Consider the following 25,775-nt stretch of genomic DNA (forward strand, 5'->3'; position numbering starts at 1 on the left):
GCGGGGGCGCGGGGCGCGGCGCGCGGAGTCCGCTCGGGGCCGGAGGCGGCTCGGCGGCCGGGGCCGGGCCCGGGAGCGGCGAGGAGTGCGCGCGGCGCAGCCGGAGCCCGCCGCCCGGGACATGGCCCAGGCGGGCCGTGCAGGTGAGGGCGGGCGCCGGGAGGGCAGGGCCGGCGGCCGGGGGGAGGGACCCGCGCGGCGCGAGGAGGGGCCGCGGGCCCAGGTGAGCCCCCGCGCAGGTGGGCGGAGGTTCCGGGAGGGCCGTGCGCCCCGCGTCCTTCCTGCGCCCCCGGCACCTGGAGGGACGGCGCCGGCGGGGGGAGGGCCGGGTCTGCGGCGCCCCGGTTGGGTAAGGCTGCCCCCTCCCCCGGAGGCCTCCCCCACCACCTCCACGGGCAAGCCCGGGGCGCGGAGACCGCAGGGGCTATCCCGCGGCCGTCGCTCCATCCCACGCCCCTGGCGCCAGCCAGGACGCGCCCCCCTGTCCTGCCGCTCGCTCTGCCCCGGACGCGGCGATCCCCCCGCCCCCAGCTCAGTCAGGAGACCCAGATTTCTTCTTGGGAAGGAGGGGTGCTCCGTGCCTCACGGCCTGGGAGCCGTCCCGCCCCCTCCCCCTACTCGACCCCGAGGCGGAGCGTCAGGTACGGGGGTCTGAAGTGGGGCCTCTTCTGGGGTCCCGTGGCCTCTGCCCTCCCCCAGGCGCAGGCGGTGCAGCCCCACGATGTGAGGGAGTGGGCGTTAGTCATTCGTTCATTCATTCATTCAGCCAGACGTTCATTCACCAACGTCGGCTATGTGCCAGGCCTTGAGCTGGGCCCCGGGGTGCGGAGAGCCCACAAGGCCGGCCACACGGTGTGGGCGACAGCAAGCCTGGTCTCAGCCGGGCGGTCTGGGGAGGCTGGTATGTGTAAATCTACCCAGAACTCACACCCAGCCTGTGACGTTGGCAGGTGCTATGCCATCCCTCAGGACGCGGCATTGGTCTGGCACGAACTCCACCCCTCTACCCACAAGCCATGACCGTGATGGAATGAGTGTGAGTTCACCCGTATGCACACTGGGTGTGAGCACCCTGGGCTCTGTGCAAATCCACTGCCTCCCCGCATATGCTGTTCTGGACCTTGGGTCGCGTCCGGACCCCCTTGTGCACATGCTGGGCATGTGATTTAGGGCCCCCGAGGAGTCCTGCAGGGGTGGGGCAGGCCGAGTGGGGCACAGCTAAACACCCCTTTCTCCCTGAGGTGCTGCGGGAGGCACGGGGAGATGACACTAGGCAGGCTGGAAAACGCTGTCTCCCTCCCTCGTCCTGGAGCCTTACCCACCCCCACTGCTCCCAGAGGGCACATGGTAGGGCGTGTGTCCCGCCCACTGCCCCCACTCCGTGTGTGCACGTGTGCGTGTGCGTGCACAGCCCTGCAGAGAGCACCTGCCGGGGCACGGCCATCAGCATGCGTGAACCGTGTTCCAGGCACCGTGCGCAGTGATCCGGGGGGGGGGGCGGCAAATGGCTCTCTCCCCCTTCCTAAGGCATTGGAAACAGAGGGTCTGGGCAGAGCCTGGGCGCAGGGCAGGGGCTGCCAGACTCTGAGGGTGGTAAGTGATGGACTCTCCCCATCATGGCCTGTCGGGTCACCCCCACAGCCTGGGGGTGTGGTCTGGCCCCTGTGCCATGGCCTGTGGGTCATTTGGTTCCCGGGCTGATGGCAGCGGGTGCCTCACGCTGTTCTGAACATCTTGTCTTTTCGGCGTCTGTTCCGTGCTCGGCCCTTCCCTTTAGGGAGCATGGACTCCCCTCCTCTGTGGATCCACGTGCCTGGGCTCTTCGCTCCCATACTCAGCTGCCCCTCCAAGGAGCCGTTGGGATTGACCAGCAAGATGGGCCGATGCCTGCTTGTCTCAGTCCTTCTGGGCTGCTTTGCGTTTTGTAAATGTCCCTTCTGCTCTTTAGGCTCTAAGCCTACTGACCTGAAAACGGCTCTCAGGATGCGTGTATGGGAGCCCACACTGGCAAAGCCGGTGCAGAATAGATTGGCGAGCTTTAGAACAGAGGCAGCCTCACAGACGGGGGCCCATACCCCTCTCTCCACAGCTAGAGAAACTGGGGCGCAAGGAGGGGTCATACACAGACGGGTGGATGCTCGGGACCGTCTACTGTGGATGGGCAGACCGATGGCCAGAAATGATCAGGCCACTCTGGGGGGTGACACTGGAACCAAGGGAAGCTGAAGGTTGAGGGTGGAGGCTGTGGGAGGCCAGCCTGTGAGTGAGGGCTACGTTCTGTGACCTGCGAGATATTCCCTCTGAGAACTGGCCAAGGGACCACCTAGTGAGGGAGGAGGTAGGGGTTTGTGTCCCGGAGTCACCAGAGTGCATGACTCTAGGATAATCATACTGTGGTCTAGTGAGTGGCGTCCCTGGACTTGTGCAGTGTCCAGCCTGAGCAGCCAGCCATAGCTGTGTCAACTATGTCAGACAGGTGCTGAAGAGAAGCAGTAAAAGGACTTTCACTTTGCCAGGAGACACCAGGTGCAGGAAAACATGTTGGGAGTTTCCAGAAAGGATTGGATGAATTACAGAGTGTGGATCCCAAACGGGTTACTACCAGGTGCCGCTGTCTGGGGAGACTTCAGTCACCCAGGCCAGAGCTGTTGAGGTGCCCTGCACCCAGTCTGGAGAGGAGAGGGGAGGGCCCGAGGCAGCTCTAGGTCTGGTGGACGGGCTACCTGTGGGCGGCAGGACAGAACAGGAGAGTCCGAGACAGGGAAGGCTGGTGGTCCGTAGGAGTTACGCCTTAGAGCTGGTGCATTTGGACAGGAAGATGGCGGGGGGCAGGCCTGGGGTCTGGTAGGGGCTGGGCGTAGGAAGAGGTGAGTGTGGAGGGGTACAGTAGGGTGGGGTCGGGGAGGCTGGCCGGAGGTGCCCAAGGGTACAGGCCCCGCAGGGGTGTTGGGGGCTGGACAGAGCTCAGGGGGGAGAGCAGCATGGAGGGTGGGGCAGGGTGGCACGTTTGGGTTTTGGCAGCCCCTCTGCCCTCAGCGAGGCAGGTGAGGCCAGCCTGGCAGAGCCGGCCCTGTGGGGAGGGGCTGCTTCCTGCCACCGCCTGCGCCCCCCACCCCCCGTGCCCCAGCGGTTTGGGACGACTTCTCAGCAGGGCAGGGCCCCGGGCTGGGCCTTCCAGGCTGGAGGAACCAGGTGCTGGTCCAGCTCCAAGGGGAGGAGCCTGATCCTCCAGTGGCCCGATCTCCCAGAGGAGGGAAGGGACTCTCAGCACTTTGGGGAGGGCCGGGGATTCGAGGTGCAGCGTCAGCGTGCTGGAGAAGCTCCCAGGCCTAGGGCACCGGGATGGCTTTGCTGCGTGGGTATCTTGGGATGGGTATTGCATTCTGCAAGGCGATTGCAGATTCCCCTTTCTGGGTGCCTGGGGGAAACGTGGGGGCCACATCAGAGGCCCGTGCCCGACTCAAGGCCTGTCTGAGATTTTGCCTCCGGAAAGCCTTCATGGACTTCCCTGCTGTCTTGGAGGTGCTGGGCTCGGGCGGGTCTCTTCCTCCTCTGCCGAGGCCCCTCCAGAGACCCTTTGCTGCCTGTGAGCCTGGGCTGTGCGGGGTGCTGGGTCCATGAGTCTCGTCTCAGGCCTGTGGCCCTGGGCCCGGGAGCCCCTGTCTACCTGGTGGGTGTTTGAGGGGGACACCTGGCTAGACGCCCCCCTTGCTGGGGCTGCATCTGTGCATGACTGGCCAGAGGGTGTGACGTTTGCTTGCAGACTCCTTCGTCCGCCGGGAGGGTTCCAGTCCCACCTGCGGATTAGCAGGACGGGAGGCTGAGGCCTGCAGGGCACAGGGCCCTCCCCTGAGGTCTGCGTCCTCCAGGACGGGCGTGTGAACGCTCTGTGGGGAGTGGGACACTCCGGTGGGTGCTGGGTGTGGGGGCCGGAGATACCCTGGCTTGTGATGTCACCTGCTTCCTACCTGCTGGCTGGACGGCGTCTCTCGGGGGGAGGCTCGCTGTCACTCCCATTTTGCGGATGAGGAACCCGAACCCCAGGAAGACACAGTGTCTCGTTCTAGACTCCCGAGAAGTCAGAGGCTGGGTTGGAAGTAGGACTCGGGGCTCGCCGATGCTTGCACTCAGCATTCCTAGCGGTTAGACTGTGTCATGAAGACTCTGGCTCTGTCACTGCTTGACCTTCACCTGCCCCTCTGGGCCTGAGTTTCCTCAAGGGTGGGGGTTGGGGAAGGGGCAGGGATGAGCCCCGGGGGCCAGGACCAGGTTGAAATTTGCTCTAACACTGGTCTTTCTTCTTTCTCACCCACTCCCTGCTGGCTTATGCCTGGGGGGGTCTCCTCCCTGCTCTCCTGCCCCCCCCCAGCGACCCCAGGAGGGTGGTGGGAGCAGGGGGTGGGGCTGGCACAGAAAGCATGTGTGCCTCTGGGGGTCCCGGGGGCCCTGGCCCGCCCATCACCAGATCTGCAGCCAGCCCGGGGAGGGGGTGGCTGGTCCCCCCCAAGGCCTGGGGTGGGAGGGGGCCGAGAGCACAGAACCAGTGAGCTTGGAAATCACATGAGGTCCCAGCCCCCCACACACGCCCTCAAATTCTCTCTACTCCTGGCTTTAAAATTCTTGTTTTCTAAAGAGAAAGAAAATGCTAAATTGCACCCCCTTTTGCAAAGGAATGGAGCCTTAGTGAGTCACTCCGGAGGTAAATGCCACCTCCAGGGCCCGCGCCCGCCCACCCCCATGCAGGCCACGCCTGCCCGCCAGCACAGCCGTGTGGCCACAGTCCTCACGGGGGTACGCATGTGGGTGGGGGGAAGCCTCCTGCCTGTCAGCGGCCCTGGGGCGGGAGCTGGAGCTGGGTCCCTGCCGTGCCCCGCCCCCCACCGCCTCCAGGCCGTCCCCAGGGCAGCGTTTAGGAGGTTCACTCTGAGATGAGGGGTAGCCTGTCCGTGGGGCGAGTTTGGGCCCCGGGGGAAGGCTCTGTGGCCCTGGGGGGAGGGGGTCAGCGTGTGTGTCTGGGGCTGGGGGGGGGGGGCAGGTGCTGCTGCGGGTCCCTGACTGTCAAGCTGCTCTCTCTCGGCTTCTTGGTGCGGTTCCTCCCCGGGCCGAGCAGCAGAGCCCGGGGCTGACCCTGCAGGGGTGGGTGCCCCACGGGGAGTCTGGAGCCTGTGTTCCTTGGAGAGTCACCTGCTTATTTGCAGACCTGCGTGGGGGAGGCCGGCGAGGAGGCGGTCCCCTTCCCAGATGACCCGTTATTCTAGAGAAGAGGGATGCCAAACAAGGGTTGGAAGCACAAATGGAAGCTTGCCGGGCTCTGTCTGGGAGGGGCGCTGAGTTCGGGCGGATTCAGGAGGCCTCTGTGCGCCGGCTGCTGCCGAGGCCGGTCACCTCCTGTGTTGCTCCCAGTCAGGGACAGCCCGAGGGGTGCAGGACTGGGCTGTGCAGTGTCCGTGGCCGCCCTTCACCGCTTGCACACCTCTGACGGTCTCTGGACTGCTCCAGGATGTTCAGATCAGCGACCTCCTCCTCGAACGCCTCTGCCCGGCCGTGGCCTGAGGCTTCCTTCTCCTGTGTCCCCACCACATCCCTCCCCTGGGAGGCTGGTCCCGGCTGAGCAACTCTGGAGTCACCCCTGGTGGTGGAAAGAGCTATTTTCAGCCCTCCCATTGCTGCCCAGTATGGGCGTGTGGGTGTAGGGCGTTGATCCCTCGCTGTCTCTTTGTTCCCTTCTTGTGGGGTGTAACCTGGGGCTCCTGGGCTGTGAACTGGCACCAGATGGGGAGCCTGTGGGCCGGAGGCGACTGGGGCCCCACCCTTGCTCGGGAGCAGCCTCGGAGCAGCAGGTGGTATAGTGGCCCCCACGGGGTCACCTTGGCCCTCGCGGCTCCGTGCCGCCTGCCTTTGGTAGGGCCCATGGTAACCTGTGCTGCTCTCGCCAAGATGCAGTCGCTCCTGGAGCGGGGTTCTCCTGCAGCGCACGGCCCCTGGGAGGCCCCCAGATCCGTGGGCATCCTTGCGGCCCCAGCTGGGCGCCTGGGTCGTGGGCCTCGGCTCCCCACTCCCCACGGGGGCTCCCGGGGTGACTGGCAGGGGGCCCCTGTCCCATGTTGTGCTCCCCCACCCTCCTGAGCACCTGCACGTGGCACAGCGGTGGGCACTGTGGAGCTCCCTTTAGCGGGAGGAGAAAGCAGGAGTCTGGCGGGACGGAGGGGCCTGTTTCCAGCCACTCGGAGCCGTCGGGAGGCAGACTGGCAGAGCTGGTGAAAATACCATAGGTAGCCAAAGCAATTAATCACTAATTATTTCCTCAACAAGGTAATGGGCATTTCCGTGGTATATTTATGAGCTACCAGAAGGTCTTCAAAAAGCATATTTTTTCAAGGTACCTGGTTTGGCCAAATGTGTCCTGTGGGGAGCCTGGGGTTTTAATTTGCCTCCAGCCGGTGCCTGGGGACGGGGGTGGGGCAGTAGGGCAGACCAGCTTCCCCCTCGGGGAGCCTCCGCCCTGAGCTGCAGGCAGGGGCCACAGCCCTTCTTCGCTGGCCTCACAGGCCACGCAGGCCCCGGGCTGTCGTGTGATGCGCTGCACAGAAGTCTGTGTTGGCCGAGGCCGAGCCCCTCGGTGGTGCCTCAGGCTAGCACGGCCAGGGTCCGGCGGAAGGTGGCGGCTGGTGCTGGTGTCAGATTTGCAGCTGGGTCTGCAGCCGGGCTGTGGCTGCATCTGCCGTGTGGCTGGAGATGGGGGCCGTGGCCTGCTGTGTGCCCGTGGCCGTAACTCCGTCTGGGGCCCGCCGCTCCAGGCGCAGGCTGTGGTCGGGGCCAGGGTTGGGCTGTGACTGGTCTCAGGGTCCTTCTGCAGCCTGGACTCATGGAGCCACCTGGTCCCCCAGAAGCTGGGTTCCTTCCGGGTCATCCAGGATCTGGGCTCCAGGTGCTGGGAGACCCGAAGACAGGCCCTCCCAGGGCTCCCTGCGAGTCCCCAAGACAGCCCAGCCCATAAGCTCATCAGTGGCGCATACAGCAGTTTGGGAAGTAGTTAGGACATGTTTCCATAGCAACCAAGCCCCAACCTGCATTGGTTTCCTTCAAGGCTTCTCCTGGCCTCTCGTCCTTCCCTGGTGGCCCCACACCCCGTGAGGGCTGAGCCTGGGTGGGTTGGGCCTGGACTGGTCTGGTTCCCGGACTCATCCTGACCCAGAGGGCAGGTGCAGTGGGATGCTCCCCCGAGAGGGCCGTGCCTGAGGACTCCCCGGCAGTGGGCGGTGCCGAGCAGAATGCGGGCTTCCTCTGTGCCTAGCCCTGGGCTGGGAGGGGCTGTGGGCCTGCAGGGTTCCCAGCAGGTGTGTGCCCCAGGGACCCCACTGCCCAGTGGGGCAGGAAGGCCTGGACCCTGGCTGCAGATAGGGGATAGGTGCTTTGATGGGCGCAGGCGAAGGACGTCAGGGGAGCGTGGAGGAGGCAGGCTCCAGACCAGCCTTGGGGCCCGAAGGCCCGGAGCTGATCCTCAAGCACGGATGGCAGTCCGGGCACTTGGGGCATGGGGACAGGCAGGAGCTTGGTCTGGGGGCCTCCCAGGGGCCGTGCGCTGCAGGAGCCCCGGCTGGCAGGTGGAGAGAGAGTGGATCCTGTCCTGGGGCAGCTCGGAGTCTGGGGGACAGGGAGCTGCACTGGGAGGGGGGTGGGGGCCCGCCTGCTCAGAGCAGTTGCTGTTGTGCCCCTGGGCCCGTTCCAGGAGGGGAAGGGGAGGGCCCACCTGTGGGAGAGTCTGCGCGCAAATGCCGGCGGACTGTTCCAGGTGCTCATGCATGCAATTCTCATAGCTGCCCGCTGTACGGCAGCTTACACCAACAGCTGGAAGTGCTGGTATCTCCCCCACGTCACAGAGTGGGAAACTGAGGCACAACGTGCTGTCGAGACCCTGAGATGCACAACGAACGGATGAGAGGCAGGCCTGGGATTTGAACCAGCCTTTGGTGGGAGGGTGAGCGGGACCGTGGTTCAGGTCACGCTTGAGGTGGAAAGCCAGGCTCTGGGGCAGAGGGCCGGAGGAGGGGCCGCAGCCAGTGCCCTGTGTCTCACTACGTGTTCGTGGACCCCTGGGAGCCCGGGCCAGTGCGGAGGAGCAGTGAGGTGGGATCCTAACTGTGTTGTGGGACCAGGTGTGAAGCTGTGCGTGGGTGTGGGTGGCTGTGTGAGCCACGTGTGGGCTGCCGGCTCTGTGTCCACACGGCACCCACTGCCCACAGGAAGTCCGGTGGCCTGATCCTTTCAGCAGCGTTGACAACTGGCAGTTACCCTGATGTGCGGGCTTGTGAAACCTGTGTGCAGGCGTGTCTGTGTGTGTGTGCGTTTATGCGTGTGTGGAGTCTGTGCACGTGTGTATGCGCGTATGCGTGTCTGTGTGCATGTGTGCACACCTTTATGCATGTCTGTGTGCATGTGTGCGCACGTGTGTATGAGCGTGTGCGTGTGTGCACGCGTTTATGCACGTATGCGTGTCTGGATGTGTGCACACGCGTTTATGCATGTAGGCGTGTCTGCATGTGTGTGCACGTGTGTATGCGCACATGCGTGCCTGCATGTTTGTGTACGCGTGTATGCATGTCTGTCTGCATGTGTGTGCATGCGTTTATGCGTGTATGCGTGTCTGCATGTGTGTGCACGTGTTTATGCGTGTCTGTGCATGTGTGTATACGCGTATGCGTGTCTGCAGGTGTGTATCTGTGCAACTCTGTGTCCCTGTGTGTTTATGTATGTACGTATATCTGTGCATGCGTGTCTGTGTGTGTGACAGACAGAGAATGGGGACAAGGGGCCTAAGTGAGCCACAGCAGAGTGTTTTTCTGCCCCGAGGCGCACACTCCTTGGATGCAGCGCACCAGCCGAGGCTTCTGGTACAGCTTCAGGCAGGGCCTGGCGGCAGGCCCAGTGCCAGACACCCCTTCCCGGCCACTCAGAGGCGCTTGAGGCTCCCTGGAGGGTTGGGAGTTGGCAGGTGTTACTTGAACACCCACAGAGTGTGGCCGTCACTGCAGACGCCCGGGTCCCCTCCTGTTCTCATGAGCCAGACTTCCCATTCTGGAGGAGAAGTTTCTCGATCCAGCTTCTCGTAGACATGGCCTGATTGCTCTGACCTGTGTCTTTCCTTCCCCCACCCTGCCCACGACTTCCCTTAAGGCTCAGCTGGGGCCCTGTCCCCAGGAAGACCTCTGGGCCCTCCAGCCTGCAGGGCCTCTGCCTCCAGGACATGCTGTCCACACCTGTGGGGCACAGGATTGGCATTCGGCCCAGCGGCCAGGCTGCCCTCATCTGTCCTGGGCTCCTCGAGGCTGGGCCTGAGGCTGCATCCCAGGGGCAGGGAACAATCCAGGTTAGCTCTTTCCCTAACTCCTTACCCCAGGGCGCCATCTGGCCCAAGGTCTGGCCCCAGAAGAGTCAACCAATGCCTTTCCCCTCAGGCTGGGCTCCTGAGCACAGCGTGGTGTCTCCCTTCTGGTGGGCTCCTGCCCCCAAGTTGGGACCACCTTGGGGGGGCCCTGGCACAGGGCAGAGCATCCACAGGTGGCTCCTGTCCATCTGGCCCTCTGTTGCTGTGTCCCTGGGAGCCAGCCCAGGTCGGGGGGGGCAGGGTGGCTGGTGATCTGAGCCAGGACCCCCAGCTGCACCCACGCTGGGGAGGCCAGGTCCGTGACAAGGTCACAAGGCTACGCTGCACCTGAGACAGTGGGTAGGCAAGCAGGGAGAGAGTGAGGTTGCCCCCCCACCCCACTTGGAGCTCTGTTGGGGGTCAGGGCATCATGGGTACAAAGGATCCTCTGCTTCTCTCTGGATTGGGGGGGATGGGTTTTCCCCTTGCTCTTTTGTTCTGATTTAGAGCTTTAAGTAAGTGTGGTAGAGGAGGAGAGTCTGCTGGAGGATGTCAGGTGGGCCTTGGAGGACACAGATGGGTCTGTGGCCTTGGGGGGCTGCCTGGAAGCCCCCATGGGCCCTGTCTACCTCTCAGTCCTGCGGCTGATGGGGTGCCAGGGTGCTGGACGCTGCAGTCGGTGGTCCGTGCTGAATTCCTAACAGTGAGGTTGCAACTACAATGCCCACCTTGCAGATGACAGGAGTGAGGCCCCACGAGGTCAGTGTGCTTCCTTTGTGGGCCTGTAAGTGGTAGCGGGAGCCCAGGTTGGTGTTGCTCCACGGCCCATGTGCTAAGGTTTCTGCAAAGTTTCCACCCGTGCCTGCAGGCTGGTGTGTGCGTGAGGCACAGAGATGGGGAGGGGGTTATACGGGAGCGTGTGTGCTCGCATGTGTCTTCAGGACAGGCTCAGGAAGGGAGAGGGGCTTGGGGAGGGTGGCACTCTCCAAGGAAGGTAGGTGCACATTCAGATGTCTTTGCAAACACAAGGATACCCAGACACTGACTGGCAGACCTGGTGGGCAAGTTGGACGGGTCTGGCTTCCAGTGCCACCTCCATCACCTATGGGCTTTGAGACCTCGAGCAAACAGCGTCGTGCATCCTCAACTGTAGGACAGGTCACATGCATGCACCTTGCCTGTGCACCCCACACGAGTATGTGCAGGACTGTGCGTGCACACACACATGCACACACGCTCAGTGTGTCTGGCTCCTTCTCATCGACTGACACCTTCACAGGAAGACCTCTCACACCCTCCCAAGTCATCCCGCCGCTGTGCCCCTTTGTTAAATGTGACCTTGTTAAAAAGTCTGCGGGAGGAAGAGAGGAAGGGCGCACCCCCTGCACAGAAGCCGGGTGATGATTGCTGCTCAGTGTTACCTGCTAGCATAGGTTCTCAATCCTGGAGGTGTGGACAGCTGAGACCCCGTGCACCCCCTCTCCAGAGGTTGTTTGGGGCAACCTGAGAGCAGGGTGGGATTTATAACGCATCTGAACAAACATAGAGTGCATCTTTAAAAACCAATGCAGGAACGCATTTTGAAAACAAGGAGGATGACCGTAAACACGATGAAATATGCCTTTGAGAAGAAATTCAAATATAGACTTTGTCCACAGAGGAGAGTCTGTTTGAAAGGGGAGGCACAGCTTTGGTTCAGTGACTGTAACTCGCATCCATGTTGGTCTGTTCTTTAGGCTGACTCTGCTGTCGGATGTGTGGGGAAGGGGGCACCGCAGAGGTAGGAGGGAGAGATCCTATCGTCTCCCTGTCACTTTCTGCTGCTGAAATTCTCTTCGTCAGTTACTTGTCCCAGCTCTGCACCCCCGTCCCCCTGAAGAACATAAGCTTTGCGAGGTCCCCGCCCTCCCCTGCTTCTTTGCCACGGCATCCCCCGCACCTGGCATGGTCTCTGGGGGTGGGCTCCCCTTCCCTCTCTGCCCACATCTAGTGGGGTGAATGGCTCCCACAGATGGAGCCAGCCCGGCTTCCCCGCAGCCATTCCCTCTGGCTGGGACCCCCACCAAGGCCAGCCTGTCACACTTGTCCTCAGTGTGGCAGTGACCTAGGGGGCTGGTGGCCGGAAGGGAAGGGTGTGGTGGGCGTGGTGCATGAGCCACAAATTCTGGAGCCTTTGCTCTTCAAGCTCAGGAACCAGATAGACTTGGGCACATCTTCCGGTGAGCTTGCTGCCCCCGTCCAACACTCAGGGACCAAGTAACAGGGGCAGTAGGACTGTCCTGACCGTCCAGGCTCTCGCTACTTGGGAACAGAATGGATGTGCACAGCAAGGAATATCTGCATATTAATATAGTGTGGACGGTAGTTTTTATACCTTTAGTATCTGCTGACTGGGAACACGTATAAAATTAACGTAAATTCAGCAAGAATTTTAAATGACTGTACTTTTTGAATCATAGAAATTGCTATATACACTTGACTTACACTTAAGTATTTCTTTGTGTTTTGGGGGGGTTTGGGGTGACATTTATAAGTGGTACTGTTTCTCAAATTTCAAATTCTGGTTCTTCATTGACAATATATTCACTTTCGTATATTGGTCTTGTATCCGGCGATCTTGCTGTACTCAATTATTTGTTCCAGAAGCGTTTTTGGTGGGCTATGTTTTGTTTTGCTTTTTTGTAGATTTTGTAGAGCTTTTGTTTTCTGTATAGACAGCAATGCCATCAGAGAACAGAGATGGTTTTGGTTTTTCCTTTCAAATATGTATACCTACTGTTTCTTCTCCTGTCTTGCTGTACCAGCCAGACCCTCCTCCACATGGGTGCATCCCTTGCAGGAAATCCAGGGCCTGTGAGCAGGAAATTGCTGTCCAGCCTGCCACGCTGCCCGCCGTGGTGGGCAAGCATCGAAAGCTTAGAGGGTCCCCACAGGGAATGTGGGCCAGACCCAGCTTTACACCTAGAGGTGCACGCCGTGGAATGTGCTTCTCGCCTGGCCCCAGCCGTGCTGCTCAGGCTGGGTGTGTGTTTGGGAGTTTGTGGTGGGTGGGGCAGGAAGGACGGGCAGGAGGCGCCGTCTCTGGGCCAACAGGGCTGGCCTCGCCCTTCAGGAACAGTTTATGCTCTGGGATCTGGGCTCAGGGCAGGGGACAGTGCCAGCATCCTGCAGCGGTGCTGGGCACGGTGGGGGCAGGGCTGATGCGCCCCCCCCGCCGTAGCCGTGGCTGGGGGAGCACCCCCCTCTCACTTGCTCATTGGCATCTGCTGTGTGTGCCAGACGGGCCCCTCCAACGTCGGTCAGAATTGAAAAGGGACAGTGTCCGTCAGGCTTCTCACTGTGCAGATGGGGTAGCCGAGGCAGGGACATGGCTCCTACGGGAACGCGGGTTTCTCCAGACACAAGACGGGTGACCTGCTGGCCAGGGCTGATGCCGCGGGGACAACGAGCCCTGTGTGCAGGGTGGTTGCACTGTTTTCCACAGAATCTAAGGTGCGGTAGTGCCTACTGCTGCCCAGAGCCTCACCAGTAACGTAGTCAGTATGTTGTCTACATTACATATTATGCAATTACAGTAGTTTAAGCTGGAGAAAAGAAAACATTATTAAGAAATGTGTGAGGAAGTTTATTGAAAGAAAAACCCCGTGTGTTTATTGAAAGGCCCGTGTCGCTCAAGGATCCGCATGAGCTATGACAAGCCGTGATGTGCGATGCACTCCAGTTTTAAAGGTGGGAAAACGTGAGAAAATGCGCCTCTTAGAACTGATAAAATAGGATGATTTATGAAATTAATAGTCATAAAATCACGTGAGCTGTGTAAAACCCACATTTTCTCTGCCTCCTCCTGTCAGATTCACTCTGTACGAATAACATCTGCAGGCGCCTTGGTGTGTGTCCTTCCGGATATGCTGACGCCGCTGTCCGTAAATTTATACAATAATCTCTGTTGTGGACGCTCACCATGTGCTAATGAGCGCTGTGAGTCTCGGTTAGAGATTTATACACTCCCCAAGCAGGTGTGAGCCGTCCTCACCTTACAGCCGGGGAAACCGAGGCACAGAGGGGGCAGGGGCCTCAGCCTGAGCTTGAATCCAGGCCTGTCCCTCCTCAGACCTGAGCACTTAACCCACACGCCGCCTGAATCCTCCGTGGGCAGATACAAGCGTGTTTTCCAAACACGGTCAAAAGGAACATACTGTTCTGGGCCCTACCTGCCTTCCCGCCTCCCAGCCACACCCTGTGGGCGTCCTTCTGCGTCCACACACGACGAGCCGCTGCACCATTCCGCCCCGGCCCCGCACGCGGACGCTAGGGTATCTTCCAGGCTCCAGTGTTGTCAGACATGATGGTTAACCGTTCTCGGATGGCTTCCTCAAAAAAACTACCAGGTCAGTTTTCTCCTAACGCTTTGATGGTTTCAGTTTTGATGGATTTTAATGCACCTGCAGCCCCCGGTCTTCACGTATCTGGGGGGCGGGCGAGGGCGTGCTGGGCTGGTTCCGTGTGAGTCCCCAGCTGCCTGTGGAGGGAGGGAGCTCAGAGAGGGGCTCCTGGCCCGGCCTGGTGAGGGGTGCAAGGTGGGCGGAGGAGGCCACGTTCTGTGTGCGCCCTGCCCCGAGAGCCGTCAGCACCCGTCCTGCCTTCTGTGGGTGTTAGTCATGGTCCAGCGGCCGTGGGTCTGGGCCTTCGGAGAGGCGGACACTGAGCATGCATTCCTTCTGATCCTTTGAGCTCGGGACTGATGGTTGCCGGTACTTTACGGGGGGAGAACCGAGGCTGTGGCTGGAAACAGGATGGCGCGGGCTGCCGAGGCGAGGTGGAGCTCAGGCCCAGGCCCCTCCCTGCTGGGGCTTGTGTGTCTTGCCGGAGGCGGAGGAGGCGGTCCAGGCCTGCACACGCTGTGTGGGTGTCGGTGCGTCGGCCTCCCTCCCCTTCACCCGCCTGTCGCCGTTGGGCATGGCCAGGAGCATGTGGGAACACGTGTCCACGACTGGCTGTGACGTTCTGGGCCTTCGTCCCCTGCTCCGCCGACCTTGATGTCTCATTTTGAGCAGGCGGCTTCGTAGGTGGTGGCGCCTTTGAGTGGCCACCGTGAACAGAGCCCCCTTCCCACCGGTAGAGACCGTGCGCCCACGCAGCATGGCCCACCGTGTGTTCTGGTGCACGGATCGCCTTGGCGGCATGACTTACCACCTCCACTCTCGATTTTGGGGCTCTCACTATGGCATGTCGGAGAGGGATTGGGGGCCCAAATGCAAGCACGGTGTCTGGCCGGCTCAGCAAGGTGCTGGGCACCGACCGAGGGACGGGGGACGCCGGCTGGCCCTTGGTCTGAAGGCACGGGTTTACCTGCCTCACGCCGGACACGGTCTCAGGCCTGGCTAACGGCCGTGTTCCCTCTGGCAGGTGGCCCTCCCCCGGGTGGCGGCACGCCCTGGCACCTTCGAAACGTCCTCAGCGACTCAGTGGAGAGCTCAGACGATGAATTCTTTGATGCCAGAGGTGAGTGCACCCCATCGTCCCCTCATGGCCCAGATGGCCTTTCTCGAAGCCCCAGGAAGGGGATCCCTGTTGGGGGTTAGTGTCTCCCCCTCCTTGGGCCCCACGTCCCACATTCCACAGGTATCCAATCTGTGAGTCCCAGGGCAGGGGGTCCTGCCTTCACCCTGCAGCTCTCTGGGTCTAGCTCGGGGGCTATGCAAGGCACTCACCGTGCTGCAGAGTCCGTGGGGCGTGGGCACTGCCCTGCTCGGGCTTGTGGTTTAGTGGCGGGGGTGGAATCCAACGGTGACACCGAGGGAGACGCACGCCCGAGGGGCAAGCATGCCGCTGAGTAAAAGGCACCAGGTGTTAACAGCAACGGTGATGGCGGGTCCCTGGTGGACTCAGGGTGGGGAGGTCTGTGGGACCCTCTCCACAGTGACGAGGGACGAGGGGAAGGAGCCTTCCAGACACAGGAGGTGACAGCGGAGTCCATCCAGATTTTCCGAGGGTGGGTCCCCGTGGCCCCGCTCGCCTGGCCAGCGTGGGGGTGGATGAGAAGCACCAGGGCTCTCCTCCTGCACCCAGGGGCCCCGGTCCTCACTGGCCGGCTTGGCCCCCCCGGGGAGGCACCATATCTGGGGGGTCGGCTCACTCCTGGGACGGCCAGCTTTGAAATGCCTGGCAAAACAGGGTCTTGAAAGACAAACAGACTGTGCGCTAGGAAGACCTCGGACCCGAGCGGACACCTGGGACATGGTCTCAGCCGTGCTGTTGATCTCCAGGCCTCAGGTTCCCTGTGAGCTCCGCGCCTCCAGAAATGGGGAATGCCCAGTGCAGGTGCCTTCCAGGAAGCCCAGCTGGGCAGGGGGTCTTGGCCCTGAGGCCAACCCTGCACCGGCCCGGTTGGGACTCGTTTGCTGCCCCCACTGGTGTCTGGCTGCTTCCCGGGGACACCTGCCTATAGTGTGGCAACAACAGTGTCAGTATGTTGACGCTCAGAACACTTTTACTTCACATACTTTGCAGTTCATCGGGGCTGGGGTTCCCGGATGATGGGGAGGGCTTGTGGCGGGAGGCACTGTGCGTGGGCAGGTCAGGCCTGCTCACCTGCTTCCCCTGGGAGGGTCCTGCCCCCACCCTGCTAGCCACTCCCCACAGCCTAGCACCCCAGCCCTGAGCCACAGGGGCCGCCCACAGGCTGCTGAGGCGCCCTTACTTCTGAGCTGCCCTCTCCCCACCTCCTGTGGGGTCTGTGTGGTCCCCTGGTCAAGGCCGTTGGAGTTTCTTTGGCTCAAGCAAGGCAGTCAGAGGTGAGGCCGTCCTTCTCTGCTGCCCTGAGCTGGGCCAGGCCGTGGGTGTCTGGGATTAGAGCTGTGCCCACGTTCTCCACGAGACCCGCGTGGTCAGTGAAATGCAATGGTTATCCCACCCCCTTCACTACGAGAAGCCAGGCATTGGAGCAAGGAGCAGGGTGTCTGCAGACCGAGTGCAGCTCTCGGGCCCAGCCTCCCGCCAGGAGGGGAGCAGGGAGTCTGCCGGTGCCAGGCATGGAGACAAGAGACAGCAGAGGACACAGAAGACGTGGCCGCGGCAGACGCAGAGCCGACAGAGCGGCCACCAGGCCCCTGGTGTGTGTGCACGCGTGTGTGTCCTCTCGGGGGGGAGCCCACTGTTGGCAGAGTAAACCCCCCCCGGCCCGCCCCGGCTGAGTTTGAGACCAGGCAGAGGGGAGGCCCGGGGGGGGGAGAGAGCGGGTTGAGGGGTGGGTGGGGGCAGAGAGTGAGTGAGCAGGAGTGGAGCACGTGGCCAGAGCGAGGCCTGCCGTGGGTGTGGCAGAGACTGCTGCGGCCTGAGAGGAATGGGGGGAGCCCTGGGGTGAGAGCTGAGCTGCGTGGGGCGGGCCGACGCCAGGCACAGGGGCACGGCGGCACGTCTGTGAGGATGGTGCGCTTGCTGGAAAGAGGCAGACCAAGGGGCCGTGGACCAGGAGAGGAGGGGGCCTCTGCACTGAGCCCTGGGGCCGCCAGGGCTCTGACCACCTCGCACACAGCCTGGGGGGGCCGTGGACCAGGAGAGGAGGGGGCCTCCCCGCTGAGCCCTGGGACCCCCGGGGCTCTGACCACCTCGCACACAGCCCCGGGGGGCCAAGCTCTGTGGAGGAAGAGGGACTTGGATGTGTGGACAAGTGATGCTGGATGCCCAGCACTGGGGCTCACCGTCCTACTGCATCAGAACGGCACACTGCTGTGTTTTCTCCCGAAAGTGGATTCCTGTGGGATGGGGGTTGTGTCTCATGCCACACCCAGCAGGTGTGCATTGAAGGTTGCACGAGCAGGTGAACAGCTGTGTGCTTGGGAAACCGAGCTGGGAGACCAGGCCCTCAAGGTGGCCGCAGGCCGATGCTGCCCACGCCTCCTGCCCCTTCGGACGGGACGCCCCAGGGCAGAGGGCAGCGGAGGGTCGGGGCACAGCCCGCTCTGGGGCAGTGGCGGCGATGTGCTGTTATCCTCACGGGCTGTTCTCCAGGACCGTGCTCTGCCCTGTGGTCGTCATGCCCGCAGACACCGTGCTGACCACCTCTAACCCCAGGGCAGGCCCTGATGCCGCGGTGCGGTTTTACAGTGAGAAAGACTGAGGTTGGTAAACACACGTTACCATTCGAGGTCCGAGAGCCAGCAGACGGTGCGTCCAGGGTTGAAGAGAGTGCGTCGAACCCCAGAGCTGAGTTTTTAACCCCTTGGTGGTCCTGCTCCCGCAAAGGCAGTGCCACCTGACACTTTCTGAGCGCACGTGGGCCTCTGCAGCTTTGCAGATTTAGGGCATCACCCTTTGTCCTCAGGACAGCTTGCTACAAAGGGCTGTGGAACCAGGGCCCCATGGAAGACATATGAGCACAGGAACAGCTGAGGGTCACGTGGGGCAGCGTCTGAACCGGAATCCGGCCAGGGGTCTGCCCAGAGCACAGCACTGCCCGCAGGTGTCGACATGCGCCCCGATGAGGTCGCAAGGTCCTGAACTGCTCTCTGCTTCGCTTTCTGAGTCTATAGAACGGAAGTGATAACGATCGTTACCTTTGGGGGATTGTTAGGAGGATCAAGTGGGGGGATGTTTGTGAAGCACTTAAACGGTCTCAGTGCAGAGTGAGCATTTGGTAAGCGTGGCTGAACGCATCAGCGGGGCGAATGCGCCAGGCCGGAGCATGCGTCCCAGCAGGAAGTGGGGTCGGGAGTGGTCAGAACTCTGGACAGCTCCCCGCACTCCCACTCCGCCATATTGGCACCATCTTGGGCAGCAAAATGGGTCTTGTGCCTCATTTCGCGGCTGTCATGAGCTTGAGGGTTCTCCTCACTGGCCCGTTAATGTCTACCCTATGAGAGAGGGCACAGCGCTCTTCGCCAGGAAGTCCCATCCCTTTGACAGCAGGGCCAGCAGATGCCTGTGGGTTCATTCTAGAGGAAATGCCCCTCTCTGGGATGGGGGACTGCACCCGATGACGTGGGGGACCCAGGGGCCTGTGCTCAGTGTGGTTGGGGAACATGGCCCCACCGACTCCTTCGGACCAATCCCTGAGCTCTTTGGGGAAGGGCACAGATGGAGACGGGGCTGAGGGGGCTGTCGGGGAGGATGGAGGCATTACTGGGTTCATAAGGTAGATGTGAGAGCCAAGGGGGTTCTGTAAAGCTCAAGGCTTGCTCAGAGCCAGATGTCTTCTGCTCTCCCAGGTACAGCAGAGCTGCTCCTGCCCCACTCAAACCCCAAATACTGGTGGCAACCCCCTTCTCATGTGGAGGAATAACCGTACTGTCTTTATCAACCAGCACCCCCTATGCACTGAGACCTTTACCCCATTACCTCGTTGAATCCTCACGGCAGCTCTGCGGGGTGGACCTTGCCACACCCATTTTTCTGATGGGAAAACTGAGGCTTTGGAGAAGTCAAGTAACTTACCCAAAGAAAAACCGTGAGCTAGGGGCATGGCTTTCCTTTTCCTTCAGACACACTTCCTCTCAGGAAATACCACTCTTGCGTCAGGAATGGAGATACGAATGGGGTTTTCAGCCTCTCTCATCGCCATCTCCTTGTTCCTGTCTTTGGCTGCAGCCTGTGGGGGCCCCGTAGGGTGCAGCAGCAATGCCTGCTCGCGGTGGAAGCTTCTGGAAAGTGTCGCAGCTGTCCACAAGCACAAACACCTTCGGTAGTGGAAGTCGGCCTCCGCGGGTCCCCTGGACACAGCCCACGCGCTCATGCTCGTCTCTGCTTCCGCCCACAGAGGAGGTGGCTGAAGGGAAGAACGCCATCCTCATCGGGATGAGCCAGTGGAATTCCAACGACCTGGCGGAGCAGATGGAGACCATGGGGAAGCTGGAGGAGCATCAGGGTGAGCCTCTGCTTCTGGGTGCCTGGGGCGTGTGCACGAGGTGCTGCAGGGGGGCCGGAGTGTGGGCAACCGTGGCTAGAAATCGGGTCTTCTAGAAGAGTCTCGCTTCTCTCTGGGTGCCTCCCCTGTTTGAATCTACGGTCCCTGAACATTGTGCCCTGCAGGGACCCCCATGGGCTCTCGTGCGGGGCTCTCTGTGCAGAGTGGCTGAGCTTCCTTTGTCCACGGGATGACCACAGGGGCACACGTTCCCAGGGGCAGGGGGCGGGGACCACGCTCCTTGGATGGCCAGACCTGTGGTGTTGGCAGAGCTGGTTAAGCTGGGGCGGCAGTGGAGGTACCTCTGGGAAGGAACCGGAAAGGGGAGCAGGGTGGACTGTAACTTCCAGCGGCTGAGTGGTTGCAGAGGGGTGTGCGGCTGGGGATTAATCCACGAGGCTTTTCATGGAGGCCAGCTGGGCCAGGAGCTTATCAACAGAGCGGGCCCATCCTCTCGGACATCCTGCCCATTTGGCCATTTCGCACCACTAACCGAATGTTTCTTGAGCACCTACTGCGTCATTCAGGAGGCGGAACCAAGGTGCCTCACCTGGGGCCGCTGCCTTGTGACGGTGACTCAGGACAAGACAAGATGTAAGGGGTCAGGCTTGGGCGGAGGGTCGCTGGGCCCAGGGGGAGAGGGGTCAGGGAAGCCAGGCTTTGAGGGGCAGGGAAGGCCGTATAATCAGAGAGAGGCTGTGATGGATTAAGGTCACTCAGGAATGAGGGGCAGATCTAGAACCCTGCCTGGGGTCCAGGGTGCTAACTGTGTACGTGTTGTCCCCAGGCTCGTTTTACCCGTCCCTCCTCCCACCCCATATAGCACCTCTTCCTCACTTCCCGTCATTCCTCACTCAGGGGCTGGGTGCTCTGTGAGATGGTCCTGGCCCAGCCCAAGAGAAGGGCTGTCTTGCTGGCAGCCGGTTCGGTGCTGGTGTCTTGCCCATAGCCGCTTCCCTCGAGCCCCTTCCGCCCCCTTGGCTTGGAGCTCTCGCCATGCCCGAGAGCTGTCCGAGGAAAGGACACACCAGGGGTGGCTGTTCATTCTACAGATGGAGAACCCAAGGCTCACAGAAGCTGTGTCTTGCCCAAGGTCCTCGAGCTGGTGGCGGCATGGCGCTCAGATCCGTCCCGATCCCCAGCTGGACGCAGGCGGGGTCCAGGGCCTCTGCAGAGTAGTCAGGTCTTACAGAAAGGCCCTGGGCTACTGGCACGTTCCCAGGAAGGGCAGGCCCGAGTCTGGTCCCCAGGGCTCGTCCAGAGGCAACGCCCCTGTTGTCACAGCCGCACATTTGCAGATGGACCCTTGGCCCCCGCTCTTGCCTTCGCCCCAAACCCTGGAGGGGCCCAGAAGGGGTCACAGGTTCCAGCTACTTCCCCGGGAAAGTGCTCAGGAGCCATAAGACAAGTCCAGACTTGCACTCAGGGCCCATCTGGCCATCGGCTTCCCACCCCCGCCCCCTGGCGCCCAGAGAATGTGACTCAGCACAGTGCGAGCTGGGGAGGGGTGAGGAGAGGAGCCGGAGGGCAGGGGGAGGGAAGCGGAGGGAGAGCTTGGGGCACTCTCCGTGCACGAACTTGGCTCTGCGGGGCCAGGCAAGCTCACGCTACCTCTGGCACCTCTGTTTCTTCGTGGGCAGAGCAGGGCTAGTACCGGCGTTGTGAGGATTAAGTGAGTCAGGACTTGCCAAGTGCGTTCCGTCCTGGGTCATCATAATGCCGGGACAAGTGCGTTCTGGCAAGCACCTGGCGGGCTTGCTGGGAGGGGTGCATTGGGTCAGGGCTATGATGCTGACGCTGTTTCCTCCCCGTGGGCAGTGGGGAGCAGGGAGGGTGAGGAGAGGGAACCCGCTGTGTCTCCAGCCCCTGGGGGTGGTGTGATTCATCCACAGAGCAGAACACACGCATTCATTTCACCGGCCAGCCGTTACTGAGCCATAACACGGGCTGCCCCCATGCTCAGTGTGGGCACGGCCTCTGGCAGCCAAGGAGGAGCAGGGTCCTGGCCACGGTCACCCTGTGCAGGAGGACGTGGAGCGCGGGGCCTCGGGAGGGAGACCCGGGCATGACTCTGGGCGGCAGAAGCCCCGAGGACGCTTCAGGAGAAGGCTGCCCTCGAAACCAGCCTGGGTAGTCTCCGCCGCCCTCAGTGGTGAGCCCAAGTCCGTCTCAGCCACGACCTCTGCCCGGGGCTCCTGAGTCAGCTGTTCGGTAGCTGCCTGCCTAGCTCTGCCCGGACACCCGAAGCCGCTTCGCGCGCTCCGCATTCCTGACGGCACGTGATGTATGATACATACGATACACACACATGCAGAGTCTAGAATATATAGTGAGACATAACATATACTATGTACACACACTATGTATAACGTATAGTACAATGTATCCACGGATGTATACACAGTACAGTAATGTAATACGTGCATATTTGTGTGTAAATACACACACACATTTCCTTTTTATTATTTCTTGAGGTGTTTCTTTCTCTCTTTCCCCTTCCGGACTTACCTTAGAGACATGCCAGACCTGGGTCTCGCCTTGCCCCTCCTCTTCTTATTTCTTGGTCCTTGCTGGGCTCTCGTGATGTTCCTCGGCTCTAACCCCACCTGTGGCTCACCAGTCCTGTCTTCTCCAGTTGTTGCCATCCCTTTGCTCAGCTCTTCCGTGGAGTTTGTTGTTTATTTCATTTTTTAAACGATCATCTTTTCATTTTCGTGCACTCTGGTTTTTTTCCGTAACAACCTATATTGATCCATAGGTGCCATGGACTCATTCTGTGCTTTGTAAGGTCTCTATCCTCCCGTTCTTTTAAGTTTCAGAGGCTCCTGGTGGGTTAGAAGTGGATGGAAATAGACCCCACGCACTTCAGTGTGGGCTAATTAGCCAGAGATCCCTAAGTGAGATTATGACACAGAACAGGAGCGAGCTTGAGTCCAGTGATCTCGGGAAGCACAGGGCTGCCATTATTAACATTGTCCAAGGAAAGCAGGTCCTGCCAAGTTCTTTTTAAAATTGAGACATAATTCACAGACCATACAATCCCCCCTCTTAAATTGTATACAATTCAGTGCTTTCTGTGTGTTTTGTGTATTCATGAATCTGAGCAACCATCACCACTGCCTAATTCCTGAACAGAAAGAAATCCCATACCTGTCAGCAGTCACTCCCCATTTTTCTCTGATCAAAACCCTCGAATTTCATATAAATGGAATCCAACAATATGTGACCTTTTGTATTTGCTGTCTGCCTTAGCATCGTGTTTCTGAGACTCATCAGTGCTGTGGCATGAACCAGAACGTCATTCCATTTTATGGCTGAATAATAGTTCCACATACTGTTCATGCATTCATCAGCTGGTGGACATTTGGGTTGTTTCCACTGTTTTACTGTTATGAGTAGCATTGCTGTAAGTGTTCATGTACAGGTTTTTGTGGGGACACACTTCCAGTTCTCTTGGGCATGCACCCACGACTTGGAGTGCTGGGCTGCCACATTCCCTTCCCACCAGTGTTGTGCCAGAGTTCAGACTAATCCACGTTCTTGCCAACATTTGTCATTGTCAATTGTTTGATAATAGCCATGCTAGTGGGTGTGACGTGGCATATGATTGATTATGGTTTGGATTTGCATTTCCCTAATGACTGATGATGATAAGCATATGTTCATGTGCTTATTGGTTGTTGTTCATCTTCTGTGAAGAAATGTCTACTCAAATCCTTTGCCCATTTTAAAATCAGGTTGTTTGTCTTTCTCTTGTTGAGTTGTAAGTGTTCTTTATATACTGTGGATACTAGACCCTTATCAGTTATATGATTTACAAATATTTTTTCCCATTCTGTGGGTGTCTTTTCACTCTCTTGATAATACCTTTTAGAGTGCAAATTTTTGAAAATCTGATGAAGCCCAGTTTATCTATTTTTGCTTTTATTGTTTCTATGTTTGAGGCCATATCTAAGACACCATCAACTAATACAAAGTCATGAAGATTTACCCTTTGTTTTTCCTTAAGAGTTTTATAGTTTTAGCTCTTACATTTAGGTCTTTGATCCACTTTGAGTTCATTTTTATGTAGAGTGTGAGGTAGGGGCTCAACTTCATTGTTTTGCCTGTGGGTAACCAGTTGTACTGGAACCATTTATTGGAAAGACAATTCTTTTTTTTTTTTTTAAGATTTCATTTATTTATTTGAGAGAGAACAAGAGCGAGAGAGAGAAAGCATGAGTAGAGGGGAGGGATAGAGGCAGAGGGAGAAGCAGATTCCCCACTGAGCAGGGAGCCAGACACGGGGCTTGATCCCAGGACCCTGGGATTCTGACCTGAGCCAAAAGCAGATGCTTAACCAACTGAGCCACCCAGGTGCCCTGGAAAGACAATTCTTGAATTGTCTTGGCCTCCTTGTCAATTGATCAGAAACATATGGATTTGTATCTGGACTCTCAATTCTATTCCACTGATATGTGTGTATCCTGAGGCCAGCACCACATCGTCTTGATTACTATGCCCTTGTAGTAAGTTTGAAATCAGGAAGCAGGAATCCATGTGTTTTGCTCTTCTTTTGCAAGTTTGTTTTGACTATTCTGTATTCCTTGTATTTCCATGTGAATTTTAGAATCAGCATCTCAATTTCTGCAAAAAAACCCAGCTGGGATTTTAATAGGGGTTGTGTTGAATCTGCAGATCAGTTTGGGGAGTATTGCCATCTTAACAATTTTAGTCTTCCCATCGATGAACATGGGCTGTCTTTCTGTTTCTTTAGTTCTTCTTTAATTTCTTTCAGTGATGTTTTGTAGTTTTCAGGGTACAAGTCTTGCACTTGTTTTGTTAAATTTATCCCAAAGTATTCTATTCTTTTTGATGTGATTGTAACTGGATTATTTTCTTAATTTCATTTATGGATTATTTGCAGGTATGTAGAAATGCAATTGATTTTTGTGTATAACCTTGTATCCTGCAACTTTGCTGAAATCATTTATTAGGTTTATTTTAGGGGGAGGATTCCTTAGGATTTTCTATATACAAGATCATGTCATCTCCAAACAGGTAGTTTTACTTCTTCCTTTCCAACCTGGATGCCTTTTATTTCCTTTTCTTGCCTGAATTCCCTGGCTAGATTCTCTAGTATAATACTGAATAGAAATGGTGAGAGCTGACATCTTGTCTTGTTCCCAATCGTCAGTGGAGTTTTTGGTCTTCCGCTGTTAAATATGGTGCTATCTCGGTTTTTTGGGTTCTTTTGTTTTGTTTTGTTTTGTTTTGTTTTTTGTAGTTGTCATTTACCTGGTTGAGGAAGTTCCTTCCGATTCTGGGTTTGACCAGTGCTTTTATTGTGAAAGGGTGTTGAGTTTTGCCAAATGCTTTTTCTGCATCTATTGAGATGATCCTGTGGGTTTTGTCCTGTTTGCCAGTACTATGATTGCTTTTCATATGTATTCCTGAGCTATATTCCACTTGGTCCTTGACATGTTGCTAATCTTTTATGCTCAGAGTTTGCATATGTCTTTCAGAATTACTTATACTAATAGTCTATGAGCTGTCACTTAAGGGACTGCTTACAGTCTTGTTTTAGGAACAAACGGTGTCGTCAAGACCACATTCTTATTGACAGGAGGGAAGCAGGCACTGCCCAGGAGTCCCCGACCACCTTCTCTGCCTTTGCCTTTCCAGAGAGCTATTTTATTTTCCCCATCGTTCCTCTCAGACTCTGGCTTATGCCCTGTGTCTAGATAATGTTCTCAAAGAGTGGTCCCTGGACCAACAGCGTCACTTGGACACTTGTCAGAAATGTGAATTTTGGAGCCGCCTCCCAGACTCACTGAATTTGCATTTTAACTACCCTTTAGGTCCTTATGGTGATTGCTGAAATCATTCATTCATTATGGTGCCGCTAGCTGGCCAAGGGGTCCGCAGGTCCATTCTCCTGGACTCACCTCCCTCAGTCCCTGAGTTTGGCATCTTTCTTCCATGCTGTCGGTTTTCCTGTGATATTGGGTGATACTGTCTGTGAACCCAACTTCGTAGTCACACTTCCCCCATTCCAGCCTATTGCTGGGTGATGTGATGTGTCTGTTTATTGCAAACAACTGTCATCTAATCATTGGGGAGGGTAGAACATGCTGCTGGGTGACATCAGCTTCTGGTTTGTTCTTCTTGGTATTTTTAGCTTCCCAGGGTGTCCCGTTCCTCAAACATTCAGCCCTTCCCACACCTGAAGGCAGATGCCTCTGCTCAGTACAAGCCGGTGTTGGAAGGAGGACGAGCACACCCAGGCAGTTGCAAAAGCTTCCTTTGCCCCTGGATTTTCCATCGAGGAGCCTGCTCTCTCCTCCCGCCTTTGGCCGCAGGCCCTTCTTCCTCTGCAGGATGCAGGTTATGGCTTCCTCTCTCCTCAGTCGGCGTAAGGGACGTTTGACCTTTGAAGTCTTCGGAAATTCCATGCTGACAAGGGTCTCACACTTGATTTTATGCTCTGCTGTTGCTATCTTAAAATTCTTATTACTTTTGAGCAAGGGT

The 25,775-nt window shown here is 58.5% G+C and overlaps 1 protein-coding gene across 2 annotated transcripts in view; it reads left to right on the plus strand.

Moving 5' to 3' along the window:
* The first annotated feature begins 38 nt into the window (after nt 1-38).
* Nucleotides 39-25,775, plus strand: part of PITPNM3 (PITPNM family member 3) — a 65,500-nt gene continuing 39,763 nt past the window's right edge. For both annotated transcript variants that reach the window (XM_073881551.1, XM_073881552.1), the window contains exons 1-3: nt 39-143; nt 14,771-14,866; nt 19,119-19,226. In XM_073881551.1, coding sequence (XP_073737652.1) covers nt 122-143; nt 14,771-14,866; nt 19,119-19,226 — 226 coding nt within the window. In that variant the 5' untranslated portion in view covers nt 39-121. The remainder of the gene's footprint in view (nt 144-14,770; nt 14,867-19,118; nt 19,227-25,775) is intronic.

The sequence above is a fragment of the Callorhinus ursinus genome, unplaced genomic scaffold (genome assembly GCF_003265705.2).
Source record: "Callorhinus ursinus isolate GAN/ISIS: 27379988/994484 unplaced genomic scaffold, GSC_fseal_2.0 scaffold43, whole genome shotgun sequence".
In the NCBI taxonomy this organism is placed as follows: domain Eukaryota; kingdom Metazoa; phylum Chordata; class Mammalia; order Carnivora; family Otariidae; genus Callorhinus; species Callorhinus ursinus.